This window comes from Colossoma macropomum, unplaced genomic scaffold (genome assembly GCF_904425465.1).
Source record: "Colossoma macropomum unplaced genomic scaffold, Colossoma_macropomum, whole genome shotgun sequence".
In the NCBI taxonomy this organism is placed as follows: domain Eukaryota; kingdom Metazoa; phylum Chordata; class Actinopteri; order Characiformes; family Serrasalmidae; genus Colossoma; species Colossoma macropomum.
In genome coordinates, this window is record NW_023494792.1 from 3,105,065 (window position 1) to 3,119,767 (window position 14,703).

At 39.0% G+C, this 14,703-nt stretch overlaps 1 protein-coding gene across 4 annotated transcripts in view; it reads left to right on the forward strand.

The window, feature by feature from the left end:
* rgs14a (regulator of G protein signaling 14a) overlaps positions 1-14,425 on the forward strand; it is a 30,740-nt gene extending 16,315 nt beyond the window's left edge. For 3 of the 4 annotated variants that reach the window (XM_036575594.1, XM_036575595.1, XM_036575597.1), the window contains 10 exons: positions 1,548-1,691; positions 1,791-1,949; positions 3,997-4,075; positions 5,396-5,499; positions 6,166-6,378; positions 8,385-8,461; positions 8,936-9,062; positions 9,203-9,305; positions 11,695-11,775; positions 13,617-14,425. In XM_036575594.1, coding sequence (XP_036431487.1) covers positions 1,548-1,691; positions 1,791-1,949; positions 3,997-4,075; positions 5,396-5,499; positions 6,166-6,378; positions 8,385-8,461; positions 8,936-9,062; positions 9,203-9,305; positions 11,695-11,775; positions 13,617-13,912 — 1,383 coding nt within the window. In that variant the 3' untranslated portion in view covers positions 13,913-14,425. The remainder of the gene's footprint in view (positions 1-1,547; positions 1,692-1,790; positions 1,950-3,996; positions 4,076-5,395; positions 5,500-6,165; positions 6,379-8,384; positions 8,462-8,935; positions 9,063-9,202; positions 9,306-11,694; positions 11,776-13,616) is intronic. The other variant, XM_036575596.1, reaches the window with a different exon arrangement.
* Positions 14,426-14,703: the final 278 nt, after the last annotated feature.

The following is a 14,703-nucleotide window of genomic DNA, read 5'->3' on the forward strand; positions in this document are numbered from 1 at the left end:
CAAGAGCTCTTTTTTTATTTATTTAATTTTTTTAACCTTCAGTTTAACCAGGCAAATCACTGAGAACATATTCTTATTTACAGTGGTGGCCTGGCAAGTAGCAAAAGCCAGTTGAGAAAAGGGAAGTAGAAAAGAAGGACAGACAAACCCAGTGAGACAATACTTTTTAAAAAAAAATGAAATAAATGACTCCAGTTTCAGTGTTTTTGTAGTGTTCCAATCATATGCAGCAGCAGACTGAACTGACGAGGAGCCCTAAGAAGTGTGTTTTAGGGACTTTCTATTGAATGTGAAAGGATGACCTGTTATACTTAGGAGACACTAATAGTATCAGGGTTTGTAAGTCTGGCCTAGAAGAGTCTTATAAATTAATATAAACCATTGTATATTTTGCAGAGTGTATAAGAAATAACAATTAAGCAGAAAGTAAAGAGAGCAATAATGTGTAGGCATTTTCAACAAAACGGATGGCAGAATGATAAACATCAAGCTTCTGAAGTGCATGTCTGCATGCCAGTCTGTGAGCTGCATCACCGTAATCTTTCAGAGGAAAAATAGTCATCTGAACCAGAGTGATTTTGGCAGCACGGCTGAAAGAAGAACGATTTCTAAATAAAAAAAAACAAAAACTTGGCCCTGGCATTTGACTGTAGGTTGACAATGGTTAGAGAGGGATAATCAACTGTCTAACCAAATGCTTTGACATGTATGTGTTGTAATCTTTTTGAGGACGGCTTCCTTATTTGTAGTGGATTTAAAAGTAGTTGCGATTCATCAGAATTCATGCACTCAGGGAAGTGCTCTGAAGCCCAACCCACATTACACATTTTCTGTGCATTGTGTGCAATTACACAGTTCCACCAGAGCTGTCTCCATGTCCCCAAAACTTATTTAACATCGCTTGAAATGTATCCGTGTTGTCCATTTGTTGATTTCTTGTCTTGAATACTTGAAATATGTGTTGATTGGCTGACCTATTATCTCATTCCAAATGCAGACCAGGCTGAAGCCCTTCTTTTAACTTCAGCATGAATGGGTGGGCTAAATGTGTGTATAGACTGAATGGATAGATATATGTTCATCAGCTGGATTTTGTGACATTACAAATTAGTGCTTAGTTGCCATATGTGGGCTGGGGAACAAACTGTACCTTTTGAAACATTTGCATTTACATATGCTGCACATGACATATATAATAAAAAAAATATATATATATATATATATATATATATATATATATATATATATATAAATAATTATATATATTTTAATTTCACAAAAATGAGGAAAATTTAGTTTGCCATAAAATGGGCCCTTTAACCCTTTGGATATAATCAGTCTTCCTGTTAATCTTAAGAGAAGAATACTCAAAATTTGAAATATAAGTAGGAACTGCAACATAAGTAGTGGTACTTCTGGACTGCATTTCTTTTTCTCATGTCTGACATGAAAATTCATTCAGAATTGGGGCAGTAGCAGAAGCCTTCAGTGCTCTGACATCTGGCCTTTGTCTTTGAGTCTGTTCTTTGTCTCTGTGTTCTGTTCAGCTGAAGAAGGAGGCACGCACCATCTATGATCTATATCTGTCTGATACTTCCTTCCATGCTGTCAATATAGACGACACGGCCCGCACTGAAGAGAGCGACCTAGAGAAACCCACACCAGACATGTTCAGCAAAGCACAGCAACAGGTGCAGAATGCACACACGTGCACAGTTAATATAACAGACTGTGTTATGTGCGTCATCTTATGCCTTTGTGTCCTACGTTTTCTTTCCTCCCATGGTCAGATCTTTAAGCTGATGAAGTTTGATAGCTATGCACGTTTTGTGCGCTCACCGCTCTATCAGAATTGCATGCTGGCCAGTGTGGAGGGACGGCCACTGCCTGACCTCCAGCCCCAGAGCAAGGGTTCTAGAGAGTGCGTCATGCCTGCTGGTGACCGGAAGGTAAGTGTTCTCAGTTCATTCGATTATTCATTTCTTCAAACTCTGTTAGGCTTCTTTCACTCCTTAAAGGAACAGTATAGAAAAAAATATCAAATTTCTCCAATTTCTCCAACTGAAGCTACAAGGCATGAACAATAGAACTTGTTCTTGGAACAATACTCCAATTTCTCTACTCGCCCAAACCACATTCAGGTCCTCATAAAGGTTGCACAGACCTGCCGATGAGGTTTAGAGCACTGTGAGCTATAAAAATAAACAAAACAACACCAGGGCTGGTATTCACAAAGCAAGACTGATCTTGGATCAGTTTCCTCCATATTTATGATGGTCGCTGTCACAGTTTTGTCTTGTTTATTTTTATAGTTCACAGTAAGTCATACTAACCACATTGGCAAGTCTGCTGTACCTTAATGAAGACCTGGATGCGATTTGAGCCGGTTGAAAAGTTTTGGGGATTTATTTTTGCAGAAATAATTTGGGCTATATGAGTGACTGTTGACTATTGTGTTGTAGTGCATATAAGCAATATTAGTCTTGTCACTCTGGTTCTAAACTAAAGAAGCAAAATTTAGACTGCAAATGTATCTCAGGCGATTGACTACATCTGTTGTAAATTTGATTTTTCGCCAAACCGCTCCTTTAATGCTATGGGCCAAATAGCGTAAATATTTTGGGTAAACTTTTTTGTTAGGTAAATGATATGCACAGGGGGAAGCACAGTTAGATGACGGTCAGATTTAAAAGCTCTTTTGAACATGGCTTTTCATATCATCTAATCTCAGCAGGTCTGAGCTGTTAAGAGTTTCACTATAACATCTGGATTCTTGATTTTCACTACAATTAAGAAGGGTAATATGCTGATTCACTGCGCATACCATGCATGAAGGAAGTAAATCTCTTCATTAAGACTGGACATCTGATTCAAAAATAACTGGCTTGCATTTGAAACTGCAGACTAGAATCTGCAGTCTTTGCCAAAACCTAGTCAAAGCTTGGAGATAGGACTCCATGGACATTGATAAAATGCTGCGATGACATGCAGTCAGAATTTCTTAATGCTTATGGGGTTTTTGTACCCATAACTAGTAGCAAATTTACTGTAACACCCTTAAGGGTGAGATTTCTGGCATTTCTGAAGTGAACCAATGGGAAAGGCCATACTGTGGGCAGTGAAAGGTTAAGGCTTTCCTTCCAGTGTAGGTGTATACTGGCTGACTAACAGTGCAGAAGAGTCATGATGATTCAGGCCGAAATGTACGGCAATATAAGGTTACAAATTATTTTTGGCTTTAAAGGGCCAATGTCATATATATAAAATGTTTATGTGTATACACAGCCTGTTTGGAATTAATTGTTCCATACAATACTGGGCAAAAGTCAGATATAAAAAGATTAGATATAAGATAATCCACGTGGAAAAGAAAGAAGAAAGTCAAATAAATAAAAAACAAGCTTCCAAAAACTAGAATTAAAAAAAATATTATAGAGAAAATGTGACTCCTAACAATAGACTGGTAAACCAGCAAAACTGTCCCTGTCAGCTTTCATCTTTGAGAGAGAGAGAGAAGAAAAACAAGTTCCAGTCTTGCTTCAGATCTGAATACATCCACAAGGCTTCTGTCTGATTTTCTGTTGATGTTTCCGCAGTTTTCCTGAAAAATGATCCAGTCATTTTGACTGGAAATTGGCAGAAAGGGTGGTCTCTGACATTTTGTGAATTACTGTGTATCTGCGTTCAGCCTTCAGCAGTTTTGCCCTGGCACACATTGCTTCATTTTTAAATGCTTTTTAAATGATGAACACTGCAGAGCAGCCAACACGTCAGTTACATATCAGTCTTAAAGGCTCAGTTACAAACAGCCTATTTAACTCTAAAGGATGAAAAGAGGTTAATGTAAAAATGGATTATGACTGTTTTTGGTACACAAGACCTCCAGACATCATAAGTGGACCTCAGTGGAAAATTCAAATACAAAAAATGTAGGATACTGGCCCTTTAATGTGTACCCTAAAGACCTAAAAGTATGTGTGTGTGTGTCTGAAATAGAGCATGGAAGTGAAGATGCCACTGTCGGATAGCAAAGCAGGCAAGAAGAAGAAGATAGAGAAGAGAGGATCGTGGGGAGGTACTGAGCTGTGTACAGTTTGTGTTTGAAAGTTGATTTGCTTCATTGAGTCATTTGATTTTCTTGTTTTATTTATTGGTTTGGTAATGAAATTATGATACAGTACTCTTTCTAATAAGGTGTAGTTCCAGAGCATAATCACTGAGGGTGCCTTGGAAGTAAAGGAATATAACCAAACTCTGGGAAAGTGGTAGATAAAGTATAATGAAATGCATGGCTGGCGTTTGTTGTGGAGGGATTATCAGGAGCAAAAAAAGGCACTGGGGTGCTATGGAAGAGTGGTGCAGGGCATGAATAATGCAGTAGTTGCTAACTGCAGCACAATACACTGTTTGCAGTGATTACACAAACATTTCAGGCGTTATTGGACTTCATAAGTGCTGTGTAGTTTAATTATAGTCTTCATAGCACACTAGCAGAGCCGCTCTGTGTAACTAAAAAATTACTGAAAGGCAGCATCAGCCCAGATCATCTCATGGGTCTTGGGGTGCATGTACATGGGCCAAAGCCGCTAGGGGCCCCTCAGGTCCAGCACTGGGGCTCAGTTATTGGAGCAGTTGGCTGCATTATAGGGATGTACTCTATTTTACGGGAAGGTAGATTTTCTGAATGTGTTTGCTGATTTGCTGTAAGTGCGGGTTTCCTATTGATTCTCTCCTGAATAAAATGTGTCTCATCAGATGTGTTTATGGTGTTTATGCTGGTGACATGACTAACACTGCAGTTGGCATGCTGCCACCAGGCTGTGATATTGTAAAAGTGTCCCACAAAGCATTTGAGCCTATAACTGGATGCTCTGGGTCTGTGCATCGTTCATAAGGCTACACAACATTTACATAAGCCTTTCATGACAACAACTGTTTATAGATAAGTGTCAGTTGTTAAAAGACTTTCTGAGGTGAAATCGCAAAAAAAAGACAGCAGCCTTTATGACAACTGACATTTGTTGGAATAACTGCCTTTATAAATGTTTATTTAGGTACAAATTATCATGAGAGGCTTATTTAGGTGTCATGTATCCTGACGAATGCTGCGCTTCAGTAAGGTGTTACCAAATTCTGTGCATGCTTTGACTCAGGCCTTAGGCAGGAGATAGGCAGGCCTTCTAAATGCATTCTAAAGCTTAACTGAGGTTGTAATGTTGCACTAGGCTGCATTGTTAATGAGGGCTCTTCTTCACTGTATTCCAAGTTTAAATAATGGTTTTGAAGTAACATGAAAACACCCGTAGATCTGTGTGTACTTGCATGTTTTTATAAGTACTTGTAGTCTGTCTGCTGGGCTAACTCTACTCTCTTGTTTGCATGTGTGCTGTTTCAGCGGATGTGTCATACCGGCGGGTGACAGTGTCCAGACAGGAATCTCAGATTTCAGTGAAGTCCAGCAGCAGCGTGGAGCTGGGCTCCCTGTCTGGCAGGTCTGAGGTGGGTCCACAAGTCTAGCTATGTTTGAGGAAGAGCTGGCAACACTGTAACCCAATATTAATGCATCCTACTGAGAAATACAGATTGAGTATTTGAGGTTTGGGTCAGAGATTTAAGATGATCTTAGTACCTTCAAGTTTAGTCTGTGACTGTGATATGAGTTACACCTATTCTAAGTACTTACTAAGTAAGATGTGGTATTAAAGAAATTGTTCAGTTTTTTTTTTTAGCATTAGCATTGTGCAAGCTGCAGTCAACAAGCATTGCTTGTCTTGAGCAACTTTTGGGGTGTAGGAGAAATTATGTAAATTAGATTAGAGCTATTCCTTTAAAGTAAGTAGGAATTGGAAATACTACATTTTCCTTTTTAATGTGGCATTTTTGAGTGACACGTGGTATCAGGGAGGGTGTCTGAGCTAGTTGAACATTATCTCAGGATAATGGGTGGTGGGAGGGGGATGTAAAACATATTATTGATCATCATTTTTCCCCACCCACTGGTACACATTTGTCTATTAAATGTTATGAAGAATTGTGCTTAACATGATCAGGGACATAAACTGTCAAAGTGAAAATGTCTAAAACTCACTGTTCGTTTCAGGTTGACTAAACAGACTGTAAACAGTACTAAACAGACCTCCTCTCTCCTCATTGTGCCTCTTTCAGAATGGCTGTTCGAGCCCTGTAGGTTTGGATGCGGACTCGGGCTCCGGTCCTATGCGAGCGGATAAATACTGCTGTGTGTATCTGCCAGACGGCACAGCGAGTCTGGCTCCGGCACGGCCCGGTCTGCCTCTGCGGGACATGCTGAGCGGCCTCTGTGAGAAGAGAGGATTCCCTCTGAAAGACGTCATCATCTACCTCCACGGCAAGGACAAGGTCGGACACATGCTGACCTACTCACTGATGCATAAATAAGTCTAAATAAAAAGGGTATAAAATCAATATACGTTAAAAATCTGATGTAGATGCAAGGTACTTAGAATTTAATGTATGAAGGGTTTCATTCCAAAATGCATTATAAAGCAATTTCACCTTTTTTCTCCCAATTATATACTGTGTTGGGAGTGACCTTTTACACATACAAGAAATATCAATGATATATTATGATAAATACATAAGACCTTAAGATTCACACCAGGTACATCTTTTTCAGATGAAAAAAAAAAACAATGCAATTTTTAAACGTACTGTAACCTTCACACCTTGTCTGATGATTTTGTGTTTTTAACACTCTGGAGAAAATGGGAAGAAGACTGAATGGGTTCCTGGAGTAGTGGCAAATATGGATTTGTCATTTAAGCACTGCAACCAAAAGTGCTCACACAATCTACGATAAAGACAGATCATGAAAAGATTAGGATATCTAGATAAACAAATAGTGACTGTTTATCGCTGTGTGTTGCACTGATGTACTCACTGCCAGTCCCAGCCTTTCAGCTTTCTTTAACCTCTGAATTTTTATAGTCAACTTGTTGCTTGTCAGATGTGTTTTAATGCCCAGCTATGAACAAGATAAGCTGCCGCCATTTGTTAGGAGGGCAGCCATGACCACTGCGCTCTGATTGATCAGCCTGCTTTTTAATGCGTCTTCACAGTGCAGAAAATTTAGCTGAAATTACTTCTCTATTTAGTTTGTTTACAAAACTTGACGTGTTTTTTTTTGTCTGTAATACCAGACTCTGTGTGAATAGGCCTTTATTACAGAAATAAAAATCTGTCTGCGTTTATCCGTCAGATGTTAATCTTTTCAAAGCTTGTCATATCCAAAATTGTTACTACTGGATATACAGCTTTTTGGGGTGAAACTCTTCATATAATCATGGAAATATTGATTACAGTGTTTTTTTTTGTTTTTTTTTGTTTTTTTACACAATACTTGTTTTGTCAACACACAGTTGACATAACGGATACCTACATAGGTCTTTATGTTACTGCTGTTTAGCAGTGGTTGTGTAATGGCTTATGTAATTGTAACCCTTGTCAGTCGGGCTGATGTCGCGATGAAAATTTGCCCTGCAGTGATTTAGGGTGGCTCAACGCTGCAATATGACACAATAGTGCCATTTTGTGTTATTTTTAGGAATTAAGCAATTTATGATTAAGTAATTAAGCAATTTATGATTTATGATAAGCTTTATTGTATATTTATTGTATATAGGTATATTGTTGCTTTTTAAATGACAAAGAGCACAGTTTTAAGACAAATTAAATACTTGTTTATTGTTAAATGCAGAACACAGATGGGCAATGAGGCCCGATAAGAACGCATGCCTTTTCTCCTTTATGACAAAAGCATTAAGCCTAGTCTACAGCCTATGCTAGATGTACACTGTGAATCTGAACAAGATGTGTAAAAAAAAAAAAAAAATGAAAATAAAAAAATGAATAAAACCTTTCCTTGATCATAAAGAATAAAGAACATAAGATTTAGACACGGGTTTTAACGTCCTTGTTGCGTGCTAGAAAAACCAACATGTTCGCCTTATGTGTTTTCAGAGCCGTTGCCATTTCCATACCTTTCCATCTTAAAAAATGAAGATCGAAAGCAGCGTCAGGTGCGAACAGACAGTTGGCAGGAAAAAGTACTCCCTAAACTCTTGTTTACTTTATGATTTTATTTAACATTCATTACACATGCACTGAAGTGTCAAATAAGAAGAGCCTTGCCTCATGAAAAAAAAACGTGAACATCGTGGTCATGGTGGTCGAAGGTGCCCTGCGGTTGGCTTCTCGATAGTACAGTATTGCAATATTGTGGGTATTGCGATAGCCCTACTAGTCAGCAGCTAATGGGCTATTTTATGAGATTAAATCATGGGCAGATGTTGAGTTATGGCAGGCGTTGTGTGTGTTTGTGTAATGTTGTGGGTTTTCTTCTACAGCAGCCTCTCTCTTTGGACCAGGACAGCTCTGTATTGCGGGACCAGCAGGTCCACCTGGAACTTAGAGTGACATTTACGTGAGTTGGTCTCACATATACACAAGTATGTTTGCTCTGCAGTTGGTTAGTTTATTGAACCCTTTACATTAAAAAGAAATTTATTTTCACTTTGTCACAGAACTTTGATTTTGATATTAAGTGCAGGATCATCACAACACCTAATAATGAAATGATATTGTAGAATAAAAGCTGATCAGCACCCAGTATTTACTGGATTAAAAACAGAAAACTATTACAATTAGTGTTAGCCTTGTAAATTGGCCTAAGTCATATTTTTCTTTTTATTTTTTTTTTTCTCCACAAGGTTCAATTATGTTTCTTGACTCATATGGACAGTTCTAGGGGAAAAACTTTGTGTAAAACCTTTAGATTAAGTAGAGGCTCTCTTATTCTCTTTATTTTTAATCATGTAGGTTATTAAAACAGCCCTCAAATGGCCACCAGTCATCATTTGCTTGTTTGTTTGTTTGTTTGTTGTATATGTGCATGTAGTTTGGAGATAGTGTTTGCCGGGAAGGCGTCAGTAATAGTGGCGAAGTCCAGTAAAACTCTGGGAGAGGCCCTCTCCTCTGTTCTACAGAAGCACAGCCTCCGGCTGCAGGATGTCGTCGTCACCGTGGTGCGTGTTTGAAATCATCCTGTATTTACTGTGTGGCTGTAATATGTTGATAACAGTTCTGTATCATTTTTGTAGTATTTTGTAGTAATTTTTCTTGTGAAACTGGGTGACTCTGTTCTGCTGTTCTGTGTTCATATCAGAGTGGAACAAAAGAACCTTTGAACATGAATACCAGCGTCTTCAGTCTGGCCAACAAGACCCTCAGTCTGGCCAACAAGACCCTCAGTCTGGACAGAGCCAAAAGTGAGTCAGCAGAGAATGACCAAGCTGGTTGTCTGTCTGTCTGTCTGTCTGTCTGTCTGTCTGTCTTTTTCTTTCTTTCTTTCCTTCCCGTCTTTCTTTTTCTTTTGTTTTCTTCCCTTCTTTTTCTTTCTTTCCTTCCTTCTGTCTTTCTTTCTTTCCTTTTTCTTTCTTTCCGTCCTTCCCTTTCCTTGCTTCTGTCTTTCTTTCTTTCCTTTTTCTTTCTTTCCGTCCTTCCCTTTCCTTCCTTCCATCTTTCTTTCTTTCCTTTTTCTTTCTTTCCGTCCTTCCCTTCCCTTTCCTTCCTTCCATCTTTCTTTCTTTTTCTTTTTTTCTCTTTCTTTCTTTCCGTCCTTCCCTTTCTTTCCTTCTGTTTCTTTCTTTCTTTCTTTTTTTCTTTCTTTCTTTCTTTCTTTCTTTTTCTTTCTTTCCATCCTTCCCTTTCCTTCCTTCCATCTTTCTTTCAGTCTTTCATTCTGTCTTTCCTTCCCTTCCCTTCCCTTCCTTCCCTTTCCTTCCTTCCATCTTTCTTTCTTTCTTTCCTTTTTCTTTCTTTCCGTCCTTCCCTCTCCTTCCTTACATCTTTCTTTCTTTCTTTCCTTTTTCTTTCTTTCCTTCCTTCCATCTACTGTTCTCTTTCTTTCTTTCTTTTTCTTTCTTTCTTTCTTTTTTTCTTTCTCTTTCCTTCCTTCCTTCCTTCCTTCCTTCATTCCTTTCCTTTTGTCTTTACTTCTTTCTTCCTTCCTTTATATTCCTTTCTCTCTATCCCTGCTTTTTTCTTTAGGTTTCTTTTTTCTTTTTGCTCTTTCTCGCTCTTTTCTTTTCTCTCTGCTTTTTCCTGCCATGTTGTCTTTTTTCCCTCTCTTTCTCTTTCTTTTTCTTTTTGCTTTTTCCTGTCTCTTTTTTCTTTCTTTTTTCTTTTCCTCTCTCTCGCTCACTCTCCCTCCCTCCCTCCATCTATCCCTCCATCTGTCCCTCTCAATCTCTCTCTCCCTCCCTCCCTCTCAACCTCTCCGTCTATTCCTCCCCACTCTATTCTTTCTCCTGCCTTTTTTTACTCTGTCTCTTTAAGTTCTTTTCTCTCTGCCCCCCTCCCCACACCTCTTTATCTCTCTCCCTCTCTCTGTTTATCTTGTTGTCTAGTCATGTCAGTGTTTCTGTTCACGAAGCCCCTCTGTGGCCACTTCACATCCCATCAACCTTTTCATCTCTCTGAGTCTTTCGCTCCTCACTGGCCAATTACTGTGTGCTAATACTGCCTCAGCAGCGCTCTCACTGCAGAGCCCTTCACTTCAGGGGTCCTTCTATTCCTCTCTATGAGGGGGAAACAACTCATACTACTATTTTTGAACTTCCACTGAGGACTATGGACTGAAGCTGCGCAGTATATCGTTTGTTAATCATTATTATCTTGGCCTTTGAAATGCTGATGTGCCAGAATGTTGCCATATGAAAATGAGCCCTCTGACCAATCAGTTTTACTGCGCAGTGAGCAGCCTCACTCGTCACAGCTCCAGATGAGTGTTTCTGTGTTTAGATGTGAATTGAGTTACACATATAATCCAACAAAAGTGACCTATTTTGGTTAAAATAGTGCAGTTCGGTCTTTGACTGTCACATTGTAATACACCTTGCATACAACATGTATTAAAAAAATGGTGAATCAGTAGTTGTGATTATGTAGCAACATTCTCCCAATACTAGTATATCATCCACTACTACATATAAAAGGTCAGTCGTTAACAGGCTGAAGGCTCAAAGCCAAATGGCAATGGCCTTTGCAGACATACCTAGCATTCTCTTCCAGACTGCACTGGAAACCAAAGCATGTGTTGCACCACTGAAATGGAACACTGTTTTAGAGAAGTGGAGGCCCATTTCAGTTACAAATGTAACCACCTACTTCTGTCTGCTCTGCCTCTAACCACAGTTCAGTCCTGAGCTCCACTATGAAAAGACACTCCTCTGGACTTCATTATTGCTGGGGTTAATGCTAGAAAATGCAGGTCACAAAGTATCATAGATAAATAACTATTTTATTTCCTTATTATGAGGGTATTGAAAGCTATGGGGGCGGGGACATGATTTATGTTCCTATTTGCCATAGATAGTCAGACACATTTTCTTAAGATTGGCATTTGGCGTAGTTAAAACTCCAAAATACATTTGAGCTTCCGCCACACCCATCAAGCACCTTAGGGCGAATGTCTGTCACTTGAAAATCTGAGCAATTGCCAGATATGTTTTCAAGAAAACCATTATGTCCATGCCGTTATGAGGGAGTGTCCTGGGTGTTACATGTAGAAGTGGTTTCAGTTACTGCGGTAACGTAGAATGCCACCCAGCTTTTCTCACATGTTTTTGTTTGGATGTGTTCTTTGTATTGATGCAGGTGCTGGTGAGGTGAAAGGTGCTTCAGTTGTAGAGACTGGCCGAACAAGCCTGAGACCCAAAAGAATGCATGACATGGATGGTACGTACTGTAAGCACCTGACTAATTTTAAAGGTTTATCCTGAATGAAATAGAATAGTGACCACAACTGTGAACAGTCTCTGTACCTCCTGTTCTACAAGGCCACAAAACCACACAGTGTTTCCCTGTGCCAGATAAATCTCACCAAACTACTACAATTTTGAGCTGAATTTTCCAATTGATTTAGTCACAAAGCAGTTTTCAGGCCCAGAACATTTAGCAGAAGGTTCTTTGCAATCTTGAGACACCGATCTTGTCCATTTCTCTCTGGCATGTTCACATCCCTCAACTGTGCTTGAGAGGAAGAGCTGATGGCCACTTTCTGCTAACAGTAGTATGTGGCTGTTTTGTCATGAGTGTCTGTTTGTCATGAGTGACAGTTTTCTAGAAAAATCAACACTATGTCCCCTTTACCCCAGACATAGATCAGATATGGTCTCATAACAAGAATGTTTGATCACAGACATGAGAAGTTTTGGGCTAAATGTGGCTAGCACTGTAAACTTATTAGGGTGGGAAAAAAACTGAAATTTGAAAACAGTGAAATTTATAAACCTCATGAAGGCATAAACTTACAGTTAAATGAATCGACACTTTTATGCTTTGAAAAGACTGTTAAATGTTACTGTTTTGCTTGTATTTGTGTTTATATTACATTTTGCCATTCTAAAACAGGAGTGCTTTGAACGTGAGTTCATTGCAAAGGACGCTTCATTAAGGTCGTGGCTAAGAAGGCAGATGTAGCACTGTAACCTTCTTTTGCTAACTAGTCTAACTAGGAGATGTTACCTGGGTCCAGAAACAGTGGAAACATTTTTCTGACAAACTAACATGTTAGCACATGATCCACTGAGGACAAATACCTTGTGTAGAAGTCGAGTCCTCATCAGCATCCAGTGTTTTGTAGCGTTTGGCTGTAGTTTTAGCTTGTTTGAAGAGCCTCTGTTACTCATCCAGCAAAAAAAAAACCCTGCTTTTTTTAATAATATAGCATGTTTTCAAAATATATTGCTAAATGTTTGTGCAACTGATTTTTTGTATTGATATTTTTATGCTTCTTAACACCAGAGCTTTTACCTAAAAGAGTAAACCTCTGGCCATACCATACTAAGCACTTGTTTCCTTAGCTGTGGTTAACCAGATAGCCATTCATTAGCTTGAGGATACTTAAATATCAGAATTACTCTGAATGCGTATCCCTATACATTACATGCTGTAAAAATAAATATTACCTCTTGCAAGGGAAAAAAAACTGTTCCATTAGGTAACAGTAGTGTTCTGTTAGTAAGCTTGTTTTGCTTCTGTTGTTGATTGTACTCCAGATGTTAAAAGAGCATGGACTAGAGGAATTTGGGGCGGGTTAGAGGGGGACACACTCTTGTTTGCAGCATATTTCCCACAATCCAGCACCCAAAATTTTACCCAGTTGCCCCAAGACATGTATTCTTATATTCTTGATGAGAAATCATGCCTGACCCCGTGAGCCTACCTCAAACAGCCCAGACCTGTTTGCTGTCTGAAGTTTATTTCTTGTTTTTACACTGGAGCGACAAGGCTAATGTAGCTAACAAGTAACCTTTTAGCCACCTTTTAGCATCAAACCAGCCTAAATTATCACGCAAACTGTGCTGTGTAAGACTTTGTGGTTTCTGACCCTCTATATGAGACCATTATCTATAAAAACTGAGATTGTAGAGACAATTCAGGTTTCACAATGGTTGTTTCTACTGTTTTTAACTGCCAAGTGTGCTTTTGATCTTACATCAAATAACAGATAAAATTATCATGCATTCGTTCTTTCCTTATAGTTCTCTCAAATACTTGTCTCTTTATTGTCTCAGGTCTGGTAGAGATGCTGAACCGCGCTCAGTGCAGCAGGGCAGATGACCAGCGTGGTTTACTGACCAAAGAGCAGCTGGAACTGCCCCAGTTCCTGCAGCTCCCAGGAGAACAAAAGGACGAACAAAGGCCTGAAGAGGGACCAGAAAGCCCTTCCAACCACACACACTCTGCTGGGTCATCAGAGGAAAGGGGGAAACAAAAAATTAACGGAGTTAATAAAGACCCTAGTAAAGAGAAGACTGTAAAAGACTGTGAGAGGGACAGAATAGGCTCTAACAATGGGACCTCTCTGTGAGCATGTGTGGGCATGCATTCTTTGTGTGGCACTGATGCATTTATAAATGAGTGCGTCATCAATATTCGACATAGTATACTCAGTGTATTCCCACACACTGTCCTTCAACAGAGATCTATTGGTAAAGACTGTGAACTGCCCACTGATGCTGATCTGTTTTTTAATAGCTCTTTATCTTGCGCTTTATGTATATGTTTCATTTTTATAGAGGTAAGAAAACTACATATAGAGAAAGTTTATTGTTTGAGAGATTTCTGTCGTGTATTTATTTTTCTATACTGTGGAATGTTTTACTGTTATCAAGAATCAGATGCTCTTATATTTATTTAGAACATTTTGCTACACTTACATGATTTTCACGTATTGTTCTTGTATTAATTTGTTTCACTTGCATGAATTTGTTGTGTTGAAAAGCACGAACTTTGTTGAAAAATTGCATTGTGTAATTTGTGATTTTTGCTCTCTGCACTTTTGCCTTTGCTGTTCAGGATCTAATACAGTTTACATACTCTCGAGTGCTTTCTGTGCCTTGTTTGACATACGGAGATCTAACTGTTCCTTCCAATTTCGGGTTTACTTAGAATCAAATAATCTTCATCCACATTTCCAGTCTTGTTTCCATTCACTCCACAGCCCTGAGACTGCTTCCCTCCAGGTCATTAATGACATTTTTATTGCTTCTGATTCTGGGCCGTGTTGTACGTTAACCAAGATTGCTGCCCCATGTATCCTGCATTTATTTGGAGGGCTGGTTATGCACATTCTTAGTGTATCCTTAATGTGTAGCAGTT